The 15,851-nt window shown below is 44.9% G+C and overlaps 1 protein-coding gene across 1 annotated transcript in view; it reads left to right on the forward strand.

The window, feature by feature from the left end:
• Window positions 1–15,851, forward strand: part of OTOA (otoancorin) — a 232,770-nt gene that overhangs the window by 46,575 nt on the left and 170,344 nt on the right. Inside the window, exons 18-23 of the mRNA XM_082362406.1 lie at window positions 1,498–1,571; window positions 3,663–3,798; window positions 4,774–4,964; window positions 6,548–6,641; window positions 11,558–11,687; window positions 14,771–14,958. Coding sequence (XP_082218532.1) covers window positions 1,498–1,571; window positions 3,663–3,798; window positions 4,774–4,964; window positions 6,548–6,641; window positions 11,558–11,687; window positions 14,771–14,958 — 813 coding nt within the window. The remainder of the gene's footprint in view (window positions 1–1,497; window positions 1,572–3,662; window positions 3,799–4,773; window positions 4,965–6,547; window positions 6,642–11,557; window positions 11,688–14,770; window positions 14,959–15,851) is intronic.

Raw genomic sequence — 15,851 nt, forward strand, 5'->3', positions numbered from 1 at the left:
TCCCTCAGCTTGTTCGTTCTGTCAGTGGTTATCAAACTCGAGCTTGCACCAGCATTGTCTGGAAGGCTTGTCCACTGGGTATAACGTTTCAGTTTTGGCGGATGAATAAGTTGTGGAGATGTGCTGTACAACACAACACCTGCAGTTAACAATATGGTATCTGCATTTCACAATTCGCTAAGAGGGTTGCTCTCAAGTTATGTGCTCTGTCCACAAAAACCAAAACAAAGGGACAGGAGGACACTTTGGGAGCTGTTGGCCATGCCTGTTACCTTGATTGATGTTTGCATATGCCCAGCTCATCAAAGTGTATGCATTAAATATGTGCAGTTCTTTGTATATTGATTATACCTCAATAAAACTGTTAAAAAACCAGAGATTGCAGAGCCCCACTTGCAGAGTTTCCCTGGGGTTTCTGGGGTGAAGCCTGATACTTTTCATTTCTAATGGTTCCCTGGTGAGAACCACTGAACTATATTAAAAGCCTTGCCCAGGTAGGGTGGGAAGCAGGTTATTTCTGAAACCTGGACCTTGGCATGGCTGTCTCCTTCCACTCATCAGACTGATGCAATGGATGGAGTTCAGGCCAGCTTTGAGGAAGACCTACATGTTCAAACAGGAAGAGTTGTCCCAATAAAGCTCCTTACCTGATTTTGCCCAGTTCTCAGAACCTTCAAATACCAGTTAATCAGAAAATTTGCCTTTATTGTTTATCTTTTTGCTGAAAGCACATTATTACAAAACAAAACAATAGAGAGAAAGTAAAGTTTCTCCTAGAGCATGGTTTTCAGCAGGGGAGCATTTGGCCATATCTGGAGACACCTTTGGTTGTCACCCCTGGGGGAGATGGTACTGGCACCTAGCAGGTAGAGGCCAGGGATGCTACTTAACATCCCATAATGCAGAGGACTGCTCCTGCAACGCAGTTATCCTGTCCAAAATGTCAGTAGTGCTGAGGCTGAGAATCCCTGCTCCAGAAGTAACTACAGAGAAAGTTTGCTATTGACTTGGAGAATTTTTGGTATATATAGAACATATCTACATGTAATTTAAGAAACACAAATGAGCTCATACCATACACAATGTTCTGTTTAAATGTATATAACGTGCGTGTGCACACACACACACACGCCCACACATAAATCTACCGTATGGAAACAAAGTAGTTGCATAGTATTCCATTGTATGGCTATACCATAATTTCCTTAACCAGTGCCCTACTGATGGTATATTAAGGTTACATCTCACTTGCTTGCAGTTATAAATAAAACTGTGGTGAGCATTCTCAGACTTAAATTTTTGTGCGCATCTTGTTATTGCCTCAGTTTCCTCATCCATAAATTGGGTGCAGTAGTGTTACCTACACTGTAGGGTGTTCTGTTTAATAAGTGAACGTATGTAAAGCACTTAGAACAGTGCCTGACACACCGAAAGCACAATCTGTGTTTGCCCTTGTTATTATTGGACTAAATTCCTGGAACTGCTTTAATCTTTTAGATTAATTGTTTGGCGTGGAAATACTGGGAAGTTTCCAGGTCCTCTATGCCACCCTTCCTCTTGGCTACACTCCCGTAAGTGAACATCAGTCTCCCTTTCTGGCTCAGCAATAAGATTGGCAGGTGTCACCAAAGCCAAAGTGATTCTCTCTCCCTGGGTGTTGGTGAGGAAACAGGGGCAAGTGGACAGTGCCTTCGACAGTTAAGTCCTTGAGAATCAGGATTTAAATTCTGAGCCTTATGTTGATATTTTAGACAGACTCTCTTGCTTTTTCTTGTTATTTAAAAACCAAAGCCAAAGCAACCCGAGCCTGAATGAGTGAGTGCCAGTGAAGCAGGTCACATCTGGGCTGGCCTCACAGCTGTGTCCAGGCTCCAGGGGAATCAGGGCTGATGGGAGCAGTGGGGATTTCTCCTGGTATGTGTGGGTGTTCAGGCGTGGGGGGCAGCCCTGCTTTTTAAATATGGTCTGGACACTGTTTCTCTCTTTTTCTCTTTATTTCCCTCTCCCTTCTCTTGCTGCCATTGTCTTCATTGAATTAAAAATATTTATTGAGTGCTTACTACGTACTAAGCTCTCAGAGATAAGTAAATTTTCCCCTTATAAGAGCTTACAATCTCATGGAGGAAAAACAGACAAGCATGAAGCCAATTGTAATATCAAGTTGATATTTGGTTGAAAGTGACAGAACCTTGACTCAAACTGGTTTAGGCAATAAAAGGTAATTTTGGATTCAGGAAAGTCCAGGGACGGACTTCAGGCATGGCTGGATCCAGGGGCTCAAATGAGAAGGGCAGAAAGGTCAGGGAGGGCTTGTGTGACGCCTTGGGGTGTTTTACTTGTATTCTGGGAGAGATCATCACCATTGTCCAGATAGAGGATGGAGTGCAGGGGGCCTGGCTGGAAGGAGAGAGACAGTGGAAGCTTATTTCTGTAAACTTGACCTTGGCATGGCTGTCTTCTCCCACACATTCATGTCTCAACTCAAATAGTACTGCCTTCAAAGGGGCTCTCCTGGCTGTTCCCATATCATTCTCCATTACAGAGCCATTTGATTTTCTTCCTTACATTCATCACTAGCTGAAATGATCTGTTTTATTAACTGGTTTCTGTGTTTCTTCCCCTTACAGCATCCCAAGGGTAGGGACCTTCCCCTCATGTCTTGTTCATGGTGGTAGCTGGTGCCCAGCACAGTGGTTGGCATGCAGCAGATGCTCTGTATATATCTGCCGAATGAATGAATGAAGAAATAAATAAGATGGTGATACTAGGACTAGAGAGGCGAGAACAGATTTGAGTAATATTAAGATGCTAGCAAGGACAGATTTGGGGATAAAGAGACAAAGGAGTCTGGGATGGCAGAGAGGAGGCAGAACATGTTTGGGGGAGGAGGTTGAATTTGCCTTGGGAACAGTCAGGTGGCCATGATGCCACATGGGTCCAGAGCAGTCTTTCTCAACTTTTATTTCATTATTGCCTCCCAAAGGAGAAAAACTTAATCTCTCCCTAATGAGAGAAATTACAAGGAGTAAGATTTTGTTGAGTAGGGTTGAGCTTTGGCGGATCACAAATCATTGTAATAACTAAGATTCCCTGCCCCCATCCCTCCCTCTCCCTGAACCAGTTTCTCCCCACGGGGGTGATATTGCTCCTGTTGAGAATATACGGTCAAGAGCTTGGAGGAGAGTTCTGGACTGGGGTTGACAGAACTGGCAGTCATTTCTCTTACTTTCTCCACTCTCTCCTTCTCGTCTTTTCCCCTCCACTTTCTGTTTTATTCTCTCTTCTCTTTGTCTCCTTCTTCTTCTACTTTTTCATTTCCTTTCTCCTCATCTCCCCTCAACCAGTCCACCAGCCAGCCTCTGTCTATGGAGATCCTATTCTCTGATCAGTGCTGCTGGGTCATGGAAGAAGAGCATGATGGGAGGCTTGTTTCCCACCTGTAGGAGAAGAGCATTATGTGAAGTTTGTTTCCCACCCACAAATTAGGAAAATGATGGGTGGGAGGCTTGCTACCTGCCCAAAGGAGACAGAACATCTCTGGGGAGAACCAGCATTTAAGGAACACCCCTGTGATAAGCTCTTGGGCATACAGACCCTGATTTCAGGGGCAAATACAGAGCAGCCACTGTTTTCCTTCCCTCATTCTCTCCATCTCTCTCCAGGGCTCGCTACCTGGCTTCTGTCCCAGCCTCCCAGTGTGTGCCCTTTCTGATCAGCCTGGGGAAGAGTCAGCTGGACTCCTTGGTTTTAGATTCCCACAAAAAGAATTCAGTCCTCAAGAAAGTACAGCAGTGCCTGGTAAGGAAACTCTTCCTGGGTGACACTTTCACTGGTGTCCCTTCCCCTCCAGGTATCTGTGGCCATCCTGGGGAGCCCTCAGGGGATCTGGCTGGGCTCTCAAGTCTGACGTGATGGCCAGAAGTCCGACTTGTGGGTCTTAAAGCTGGCTCTGAAACCACTGGGTGGAACCCTCTTGGCTACTGGTTCTGGGGACTGCCATTCTGGGGCCTGAATGTTGGGAGGCCGCTCTGGAAGACTTGAAGGAGCACAGTACACAGAGTCTGGGTTCCAGACTCACCTCTGCCAGCGCTTGGTTATGTGGCTTTGGACAGGTCACTTCCCCTTCCCGAGCCTCAGTCTCCTCATCTGTAAGATGGGTGCAATAGCACTCTATTCATGGAGTATTGAGGGCATGAAACAGGTAATATATTGTTTAATGCAAAGGCCCAAAGGGCAGAGGTGACAGCTTCTTTATCTTGAAAAAGTGGATGATATTAGTACTTACCTCTTAAGGTTACTTTGAAGATGAATGGATTAAGGCATGGAAACACTCAGAACAGTGCCTGGCACGTAGTAAGCACTCGTTAAATGTTAGCTATTTTTGTCATTTTGAGAAAGAGCTCTGGAGGCTTTCAAGGGCCGTACGAACTTTGAAGTGCTGTTTTGATTATTGCAGTACTATCATTATAGTGGTTACTGAACCCTGAGGTATCCTCAGAGCAATCACAGTGACGCCGACCACAGCCTCACTGAGTGAATGCTCACGATGTACAAGTCTTCCACCCACACCCGCACCCCGTGGGGTCCCCCAGACTTCTGAGGCCGGCACCCCCTGGGGTAAAATTAGGCCCCGTGCCTTCTCTCCAAGTCCATGGCAGGGTAGGCGATTCAGATCCTGGAACCTTTACGAGGTTTGGGGTCAGGAAGTGTTTTACGGGATCACGATCTTGAGCCCCACTGGACCTTTCCACCAGCTCCGCTTGTTGGTTTCAGAATGACTCCGTTGCTGATGAGTACACCGTGGACATCCTGGGAAACTTGCTGTGTCACTTGCCAGCGGCCGTCATCCACCATGGGGTGTCCCCCAGGGCCTGGGCCACTGCCCTGCACAGCCTCAGAGACTGCCTGGACCTCAGCCCCCAGCAGAAGGTGGCCGTGAGGCTCAGGCTCTTGGAACAGCACGGGTGAGGAGGGCCCGGGCTCGGCTCCAGGGCTGGGGTAGGGGTGCCGGCGAAGGGGCACCCAGCCCTGGCTCTCCTGCCTCCGAGCAGAGTCTCTAACTTAGGACAAGGTTAGACACTTAGATTTATTCTGGAAACATGACCTTTTTTCTTTTGGCCTCAGATTCCCTGTGAGAATGATAGCTGTTCTACAGGCCTCGTGTGGTTGTCACCAATACATCTTGGCTTGTGGAAAGGGAAAGAGTTTCAAAAAGATGGCACTTTACTAATGCATGGAGGTGTTATTATTATTTTTGCTGTGAAACAACACCACCAATAATAATAATGCAAATAATAGAGGCACTGTCAGCTCTGGGTGAGTGAGAACTCCCTGGGGGAAAACAGAGCTGTTCTTTTCCATGCAGAGTTTTCTGAAGTTAGGTCAGATATTTGAGTAGGGTCTAGATATCGGTCAACGGTTAGACAACAAATGTTTTTGGAGTAATTACTGTGTCCCAGACACTTACTATTATATAGAGTTTAAGAGCTGGGACTTGGGAGCTTGACTCCTTGGGTTAAATTTTTCTACCGTTTACTGTCTGTGTGATCTGGGAAAAGATACTCAGTCTTTTGCACTTTATTTTTGCATCTGTAGGATGGGAACAGTGAGAGTCCCCATAGGGCTGTTGTGATGATTAGCTGAGTTAATGCATTAAGTGTTAAAGCACTTACAACAGTGCCTGGCATGTAGTACTGAGTATGTGACAACAGCATTATGACTAGGAATGAAGATACAGTAGTTATTATTAAGTGTGGCTCCTGCCCTCATGGAACTTACAGTCTATTAGGATAATATCGTTAATCAAAGAGTTAAAGGGAGGCTTTTTGGCCAGGGGTGGTTTGCCTTGGTCCTAGGAGAAGGGTTATCATTGCTAATTGGGCAGATCTCCTTTAGAGATATCCTAGTGTGAGGCACTTCCCTGTAGACATTTGAGGTCGCCATAAGAACAACACTGGATCCTGGGTCAGTGCTGTTATTATTCTGCCAGGCTCGAGAGGAAATTTCATCTTGCTATAGGAGGAGACCATTATGGTAATTTAAAAGGAGCAAATATATCATTATTGTTCTGTTGAGAAAAGGGAGGAAGGAAACACTCTGATGCAAATGACAGAAATTCAGTAGCTCAATTCACACTAAAACATGGGAGTTTATTGAGTTTAGAAATGGATGGGACTTCAGGCATGGCTGGATCCAGGGGCTCAAATGATGTCATCAGGAATATGTTCCTCCCATCTCTCAGCTCTGTATTCTTGGGTGTGGCCTTTATTTTCTCCATTTGGTGAGAGGAATGACCTCCAATATCCTTTTTACTGCTAGAGATGCCAGAAGAAAGAGAGAGCTTCTCTAGTAGTTCCATCACAATTGCCAGGGATGACTCTGATTGGTCAGCTTGCATCACATGTCTATTTTCTTGGTTAGGGACGTGGGACCAAGAGATTGACAGCCTCTCCAGGTATAAAGATAATCTTTTCCTAAAAGAAAAAGATGCTGGGGGACAAGGACAAGAGCGTGATGTTTCCATTTACTGCTTATTATCTCTCCTTAGACTCCCCCAGAACTGGACAGCTGAGACTACAAAGGATTTGGGACCCTTTCTAGTACTTTTCTCAGGAGATGAATTAAGCTCTGTTGCCACAAAGGTACCTCTGTGTTCTATCTTTAGAAGACTGAGGGAGTTTGAAGGGGAGAGAAAGTGTGGTTAGTTATATTCCCTTGGGTTTGCCGCCAGTTTGTTTTTCTGGAAACTTCCTCCCTGCCTCAAAGAGCTCAGGTGTTTCCAGCTCCACTCCAGGATGCCCAAGGTTCAGGGAAGGGGAGTGAGGCAGCTGCTAAACGAGCTCAGGGTCTTTCACTTGGCCTCCAGGCAGATGTGCACAGGCTGGGAGCTGTCATTTAGCTGCCACTCTGCTATCTGTGTGCTTCCCACATGCACGCCTGTTCGAGGGCTTACACCCACCAGCACCATATGCATATGCATATGTGTGTCCAGTGTGTGCAATCACATGGGCAAACATATTTAATCCAAAACCAAATCTTTATTGAGCACTGCCTTTGGATGTAACACTGTACTTGGAGTAACTGTCCAAGAGTTAGACAAGGCCAAGAGGCATGCCAGATGAGCACGTACTAGTCAGCTTCTGCTGCGTAACAAAGCCACACAATCTCACCGGCATGCAACAAGAAGCATTTATTTCTTGCTGACTGATCTGTGGATCTGTGACACTGAGTTTGCCTCTAGGGCTGGGCTACCTGGAGCTTATTCTTCTCACAGTGAAAGTCTGAAACTCTAGAAAAGGGAGTGCAAAGTGCAGTTCTCCTTAAGGCCTGGACTGGAAAATGGCCAGCTGTCACTTTCTATCAGCCAAAGCAAGTCACATGAGCAAGCCCACCTCAGTGGGGCAGGAAGTCTCCTCCATGCAGGTGGAGGGTGGGGTAGGAGGGGATGTTTGCTGAACAAGAGTTAGATCGACCACAAAGCACATCCATACACCCTCACCCCTGTACTCACACACGCAAGATGTGTGTTGTCATACACGCTCAGGGGGCCTGAACACCTGGCACGTCACCCAGGTTCACACATGCAGAGCAACATTCCAGTGTCCGGTCATGGTAAAATCATCTCCTGGGGTGTCCAAACCTAGAGTCATAAGCAGCAGCTGCATATATCTTAAATGCTTATCTAATCTTTCTAAAAAAATCAGCTTTTGAAATCGAAAAAGTCTTGTATCAACATGGTTAAATCTCAGAAACAGTGTACGGAAGTTGCAAAAAAATATGTACAGTAGGATACGAAGTAAATAAATACTAGTTAATTTTAAGCACATGCAAAACAATGCCATATGTAAGAGAACTTTAAAAGTACATGAGAATGGTTAATTATCAAATATCAAATTCAGGGTGACAGTTAACTTCTGGGGAAGGAGGGAGGCCAAGGGTGAGGGAGGGAGCTATCAATTATATTTGTGATGTTTTATTTCTTAAGCTGGGTTCTGGGCACATGGGTGCTTTGTTGTATTATTCTCTCTACTTTTTGTTTTAATGCCTGAAATGTTTAATAGAAAGTAATACATGCTCCTGGTTAGAAAATCCCAACTATACCAAAGGCTATAGGATGAGAAGTTTCTCACCCCACATTTCTAGGTTCCTAGCTTCTCTCCTCAGCAGCAGTTGCTGTTCCCAGATTCTTCTGCATCCTTTCTGGAAAATCTTCCTCCTGCCTATACATGTTCTCCCTTTAAAAATACAAAATGGAAAATACTCTGCTGTGCAATTTGCTCTTTAGAAGTTAACTATTTATCTTAGAGCAGTTTTGCTCGTGACCTTAGCTGCACATGGGAATCACCGGGGAAATTCTAAAAGGGACAGACACATGGACCCCACCCCAGACCAATGGTCTCAGAATCTCTCGGGCAGGGCCCGGGTGTCTGTGGATTTCCCAGGTGCTTCTCACCTACAGCCTGGGCTGGGAACTACTGGCTTAGACTGTGACTTTGATTCTGAAGATTAGAAGGAGGAACTATAAAACCCAGCGACTTTTGGGGCACACTCTTTTGGTGACTGGGACACAAAGACACACAGCTATAGGGAAGCGTTTGATGAATTCTCTAGACTCTTGGACAGATTACCAATAATATCCTGAGCTTGACAAAGTGCATCTGCTCTAGATGAGAAATGGCACCTTCTCCAGGGCAATCGGAAGCCCCCTCGTTGCTAGTCTTCACCTAGAACTCAGAGATAACTCTTTCCTCCTCCTTTTATACATATAAATTTTAACAAAAATGAACAAACAGTACCAACCCCAAAAGACATAGGCATACATACATTTTATAGATATTATCAGATGGTAATGATGCACCATCTAACAGTCCCACAGAGAAATAAGTATGCATATTTCCTACATCTTGGCCAGCATTAGGTATTATCACTTTATTTTATTATTGACAATCTGATGGGTGAAAAACAATATATACTTATGCTATTGAACACGTATTGGATTAGTACTGAGATTGGGTATTATTTTATATGATTCTTTGTAGAGACTAGTTGGGCTAGGGATTAAATGTATATGAGAAGCTGCTACAAGCATACCTCGGAGATATTATGGGTTGGGCTACCGACCACCACAATAAAGTGAATATTGCAATAAATCAAGTCACATGAGTTTTTTTGGTTTCCAAGTGCATATGAAAGTTATATTTACACTATACTGTAGTCTATTAGTGTGCAATAGCATTATGTCTAAAAGAACAATGTAAATACGTTAATTAAAAAATACTTTATTACTAAAAAAATGCTAACCATCATCTGAGCCTTCAGTGAGGTATAATCTTTTGCCAGTGGAGGCTCTTGTCTCGATGTTGATGGCTGCTGTCTGATCAGGGTGGTGCTCGCTCGGGTGGCTGTGTCAATTTCCTAAGCTAGGACAGTGAAGTTTGATGCATCAAGTGACTCTTCCTTTCACTAACGATTCCTCTGCAGCATGCAAGGCTGTTTGATAGCATTTTACCCACAGAAGAACTGCTTTCACAACTGGAGTCAGTCCTCACAAACCCCGCTGCTGCTTTATCAACTAAGTTATGATTATGTAATATTCTAAATCATTTGTTCTCATTTCAGCCATCTTCACCAGGAGTAGTTCCATCTCAAGAAACCACTTTCTTTGCTCATCCATAAGAAGCAACTCCTTACCCATTAAAGTTTTATGAGATTGCAGAACTTCAGTCACATCTTTAGGCTTCACTTCTGTTTCTAGTTCTCTTGCTCTTTCCACCACATCTGCAGTTACTTCCTCCACTGATGTCTTGAACCCCTCAAAGTCATCCACGGGGGTTGAAATCAACTTCTTCCAAACTTCTGTTAATATTGATGTTTTGACCGCTTCCCATGAATCACAGATGTTCTTAATGGCATCTAGAATGGTTAATCCTTCCCAAGAGGTTTTCAATTTACTTTGCCCAGATCCATCAGAGGAATCATTACCTGTGGCAGCTATAGTCTTAAGAAATGTATTTCTTAAATAATAAGACTCGAAAGTGAAAATTATTCCTTGATCCATGGGCTACAGAATGGATATTGTGTTAGAAGGCTTGGAAACAACATCAATCTCATTGGACATCTCCATCAGAGCTCTTGGGTGACCAGGTGCATTGTCAATGAGCAGTAATATTTTGAAAAGAATCTTTTTTGTCTGAGCAGTAGGTCTCAATAGTGGGCTTAAAATATTCAGTAAACCATGTTGTAAACAGATATCCTGTCATCCAGGCTTTACTGTTCCAGTTGTAGAGCACAGGCAGAGTAGATTTAGCATAACTCTTAAGGGCCCTAGGATTTTGGGGATGGTAAATGAGCATTGCCTTCAACTTAAAGTCACCAACTGAATTAGCCCCTAATGAGAGAATCAACCAGTCCTTTGAAGCTTTGAAACCAGGCATTGACTTCTCCTCTCTAGCTATGAAAGTCCTAGATGGTATCTTTTTCCAATATAAGGCTGTTTAGTGTAGCCATCTTTGTTAATTATCTGAGTTATATCTTCTGGATAACTTGCTGCAGCTTCTACATCAGCACTTGCTGCTTCATCTTGAACTTTTATGTTATAGAGATGGCTTCTTTTCTTAAGCTTCACGAAACAACTTCTGCTAGCTTCACACTTTTTTCCTGCAGCTTTCTCATCTCTCTCAGCCTTCATAGAATTGCAGAGAGTTGGTTTTTGCTCTGGATTAGGCTTTGGCTTAAGGGAAGGTTGTGATTGGTTTGATCTTCTATCCAGACCACTGAAACTTTCTCCATATCATCAATAAGGCTGTTTCGCTTTCTTATCATTTGTGTGTTCACTGGAGTAGCACTTTTAATTTCCTTCAAGAACTTTTCATTTGCATGCACAGTTTGGATAACTGTTTGGTGCAAGAGGCCTAGCTTTCAGCCTGTCTCAGCTTTTGACAAGCTTTCCTCACTAAGCCTAGTCATTTTAATTTTAATTTAAAGTGGGAGCCTTGTGACTCTTCCTTTCACTTGAACACTTAAAGGCCATTGTAGGGTTATTAATTGACCTAATTTTAATATAGTTGTGTCTCGGAATAGTGAGCCATGAGGAGAGGGAGAGAGATGGGAACAGCCTATTGGTAGAGCAGTCAGAACACACACTACATTTATTGATCAAGTTCACTGTCTTATATGGGCACGGTTTGTGGTGCCCCAATTACGATAGTCATGTCACGGATCAAGGATCACCATAACAAATACAGTAATAATGAAAAAGTTTGAAATATTGTGAGAATTACCAAAATGTGACACAGAGACATGAAATGAGCAAATGTTGTTGGCAAAATGGTGCCAATAGATTTGCTTATCACAGAGTCGCCACAAACCTTCAATATATAAAAAATGCAGTATCTGCAAGTGCAGTAAAGTGAAGTGCAATGAAACGACGTATGCCTGTATAAAGAAAAAAAAGCAGTGGGGGCAGTGAAGCAAGGTTCCAGTTTACACTCTAAGTCTGTGTTTCATGTGCTTTAATTATTATTCATTCCTCCTCTTTCATCTTCGCTGCCCTGCACAGTTTCCTGACATCCTTCAACAGACAGCTTCCAAGATGGCTGGGACTTTGCCCCCCAAAGAATTCCTCCAGGCTGTCTTTGAATCTGTTCGGAACAGCAGTGAGGAGAGCCCCAGCTCTGACCGCAGCCCTGGTGAGTGTTTCTGAGGGTATCTGAGCCCGTGTCGTGGCAGCAGTGTTTTGGCTAAGAAGTCCCTGGCTTCAAGAGGACTCCTTGTCCAGGGGACTGAATGCAATGTTTGCAAAGCAGTAGAGTAGCAAAAATCCACAGGGCATAGAATTACATCTTTTTTTTTTTTTTAAATAAATTTATTTATTCTTTTTTTTTTTTTTTTTTGGCTGTGTTAGGTCTTCATTGCCGCGCCTGGGCTTTCTCTAGTTGAGGCGAGCAGGGGCTACTCTTCTTGCGGTGCGCGGGCTTCTCATTGTGGTGGCTTCTCTGGCTGCAGAGCGCGGGCTCTAGAGCGCAGGCTCAGTAGTTGTGGCGCACGGACTTAGTTGCTCCCGGGCATGTGGGATCTTCCCGGGCCAGGGATTGAACCCATGTCCTCTGCATTGGCAGGCGGATTCTTAACCACTGAGCCACCAGGGAAGCCCAGAATTACATCTTTGTAAAGTGATTTGGAATCACATCTTGCACTCCTTACCCAGGCCAGTAGGTTTAATGGGTGAACATGTGCAACAAACATTTCAAAACAATTGATTTAAGGACCAAGATGGCTGTGTGGCTATGAATTGCCGTGCTGGGGCCAGGCTGACTGGATTTGGATCCCAGGGCTGCCACTTATGGGCTGTGTGACTTTGGGTAAGCTCTTTAACCTCTCTGTGCCTTGGGTTCTATCCTCCGTAAAATGGGGATAATGAAAATCCCTACCTCATTAGATTATCGTGAAGGTTGGTGGGTTTTAAACCTATAAACATGTGCACAACAGTGCCTGGCACGTAGGAAATGCTCAGTAAGTATTAGATATGATTACAAGTATTATTGTGCACCTACTGTGTGCAGACTTGTGCCAGGCTGGAGGGGACAAAGTTAACCAGACCCAAGAATAATTGTAATAATAAAAGTAATCTGTGCTTACTTTCTTTCCTGCAACAAATAATTTTTGAGCACTGACTGTGTGAACAAAACAAAAACCTCTGCCCTCATAGAGCTTACTTTCAGATGGGGTTGGGGGTAGCCAGACAATAAATTACAGACATAAGTGAAGTACGTAGTATGTTGTGTGATGAGTACCAAGAAGGAAAATAAAGCAAAGGACAGGAGTCAGGGAGTGTGGGATGTGGGGCTGTAATTTGAAAGGAGAACACGGTTAAGGAAGGGCTCACTAAGGTGACGTTTGAGGAAAGACCCAAGGCAGTGTGGGAGTGGGCCCAGTGGGTGCCTGGAGTTAGAGTCTTCTGGGCAGAAGGAGTGTGACAGGAGTGGGGGAGGAAGGAGGAATGAGGCGCAGTGTGGCTGGAGTGGGGTCTTATCTCCTTGTAAAGGAGACCCGAAGGTGGGGTTTCATGGCGGCATCGAGCACGGAAATGTCATGATCGGACTGATGTTCACCTTGGGTCGTCGCCTCTCTGTGCATTGTCTCGTCCTCAACTCTGTCTATGGGGTGGGCAGTATGCTTTCTCCCATTTAGCAAAGGAGAATGAGGTTTAGAGGGATTGAGAGATTTGGCCAAAGTCTCAGAGTCAGTCAATGGCAGCTCTTGGAATTGAACCCAAAGCAGGTGATGTTCACCGCTAGCCCGTACGGTCCTCGCCGCCTAGCGGTCCGGTTGTCATATCGCTGTGCTCCTTCTCTCTGCCTGTGGATACGTGAAAGTAAGACTTTCCGCCCTTGGGGGAGGGTGCGCTTAGCTCCAGCGCTTAATTGGAGTTTTCTTTAGTTGGTTCTGGGTATTAATTACTGCTGTGCTTATAGTCATTAATGGATTAGCAGAATTACTACTTGGTTCCATTTTAGTTAATTTTTGTGTGTTGATTCATTCAACGAATATTTCCTGAACACCTACTATGTGTCAGGCCCTATTCTAAGCCCCAGGAATACAGAGTGATAAGACCAAGTCCCTGCTGTACTTTTAAACCATTCTGTTCTCTAATTCTGTACTTTCACTGAATCCTGCTTTCATTGGAAAGTGGGGCAAAGGGAGTCTAGGAGAGATGGGTCTTTTGTCTCCTCCAAGTGGGTTGTGATAAAGATGTTTGAGGACCAGACATGTACCCTTGACCTGGTCCAGTTTTGCCTCTTGATTAGAGTCCAGTGAATTTCCATTTAAGATGCAGTGAAAGGGCCGTGGCCACAAGGCCTGGGAAATGCCCAGCCCCGGGTGGCGCTGGTGAGTCTGTCAGCATCAGGGGTCGTCAGCTCCTAAGATAAGAAACCCAGGATTGCTCTTAAGGCGAAGGTTTTCTCTCAGGTTGGGCACATCTGGGCCAGCAAAGACAATATCTCATTTGTGTGTTGCTGAGAAAGTGGTTTGACTAGGCATGGTTCAGCTTACTCAGGACTGATATGGATGGGTTTCTCCTGTTCCCAAGGAAAATGTAACAGACCCATTTCTCCTCTATCCTGGGATGGGAAGGCCATAGCCTCCACCTAGATTTTTATGGAGGGCAAATCATCTTCCCTTTCCACACTTAGATAGGCGCGCCCCTTCCTTATAATTCTGGAAGCCTTAACTCTGGGTTGCAAACTCAAATGCATGGGGTGGCTATGGCAGGTAGCATAGTAAAAATGGCTAACACGTATTGAGTACTTACTGTATACCTGGCACTGTTCTAAGTGCTTTATAAATAATAACACATTTAGTCCTCGCAAAAATTCTATGAGGTAATTTTATACTCATTTTATAGACTAGGAATCTGAGGCACAGAGGGGTTAAATAGCTTTGGATTTGAATCTAAAGCCAGAACTGTTCACCACCACCTCCTATTGCCCTCAAGGCAATTAGCAGTCCAGTCATAATGATGCAAAGCTCCTACTGTGTGTGTGCTTGTGGCTTTGCAAAAAGTTGGCATTTCCATGATTTCGTTAGGAAGAAATGGCACAAGTGGGCTTCAAACTGGTCCCTGAGTCCCTGAGCTCAGTTTCTACCCTACACTACTTCTCATGGATAAATCCGATTGGAGAACAACATTACTCATTTCAATAAAGAAACAGACTCACATTTCCTGAAATTCTCTTTCCTCTGTTCCTTCCCCATGTCGCCCATTCCTCAGGTTGCCATGGAGTCTCGGCTCCCTCCTCCAATGACATCATCAAGCTGGCCGAAGCCAACGCCTGCTGGGCCCCCGAGGGCCTGCTCTGCCTGGGGGAGGATGCGTTCCTCAGGAGCGTGGAGCTGCTGGGCGCCGTCAGGAGCTTCAGCCCAGCTCAGCTGAGGACCCTGAAGGAGAAGGCAGTACAGGTGAAGCCCATCTCAGGGAGGAAGCACTCACAGAGGGAAATCCAGCACGGGGGCCCAGCCCTGCCGTGCACAGACCCCTCTCTTTCACTTTCACTTGGGGCATCTTGTTGAAATCTCACTGCATCAGTTCAGAGCCATAGTTGTGATCTCCGCACCGGAGAGATTTCTAGCTCCTCCCTCTCAGGGAATGAGATGTGTCCTGGCCGGGAATGAGATGTGTCGGCATCTAAGGTACGCTCAGTAAATCAAATTCCGTGGGTGCTCTGGTGCCTCTGACTGAGGTGGTTTCCAGGAATTGTGCCTTTTCTTTCTCCACTCGGAGAACCCCACTGCTGCTTGCAGGAGGTTTTCTCAGAATCTGTTGCAAATTCACCTGAAAACAGAGCAGAAAGGAATAAAAAGAGGACTAGAAGTAATTTGCCATCTTTATAAAGATCACTTTGAGTGGCTTGTTTCAGCTATTAGGATGGTTGTGGACTATATAGTTACCCTTGTGGGGTTAAGACATTAAATTCCTTAAAATGATAACTCTATTTTAAAAAATAATTAATTAATTAATTAATTAATTTTTTGGCTGTGTTGGGTCTTCGTTTCTGTGTGAGGGCTTTCTCTAGTTGCGGCGAGCGGGGGCCACTCTTCATCGCGGTGCGCGGGCCTTTCACTGTCGCGGCCTCTCTTGTTGCGGAGCACAGGCTCCAGACGCGCAGGCTCAGTAGTTGTGGCTCACGGGCCTAGTTGCTCCGCGGCATGTGTGATCCTCCCAGACCAGGGCTCGAACCCGTGTCCCCTGCATTGGCAGGCAGATTCTCAACCGCTGCACCACCAGGGAAGCCCATAACTCTATTTTTTATATGAGTAATCCAAGTTTATTGTAGAAAAGTCAGAAAATAATA

The sequence above is a fragment of the Balaenoptera borealis genome, assembly GCF_965194805.1.
Source record: "Balaenoptera borealis genome assembly, chromosome: 16".
Classification (NCBI taxonomy): domain Eukaryota; kingdom Metazoa; phylum Chordata; class Mammalia; order Artiodactyla; family Balaenopteridae; genus Balaenoptera; species Balaenoptera borealis.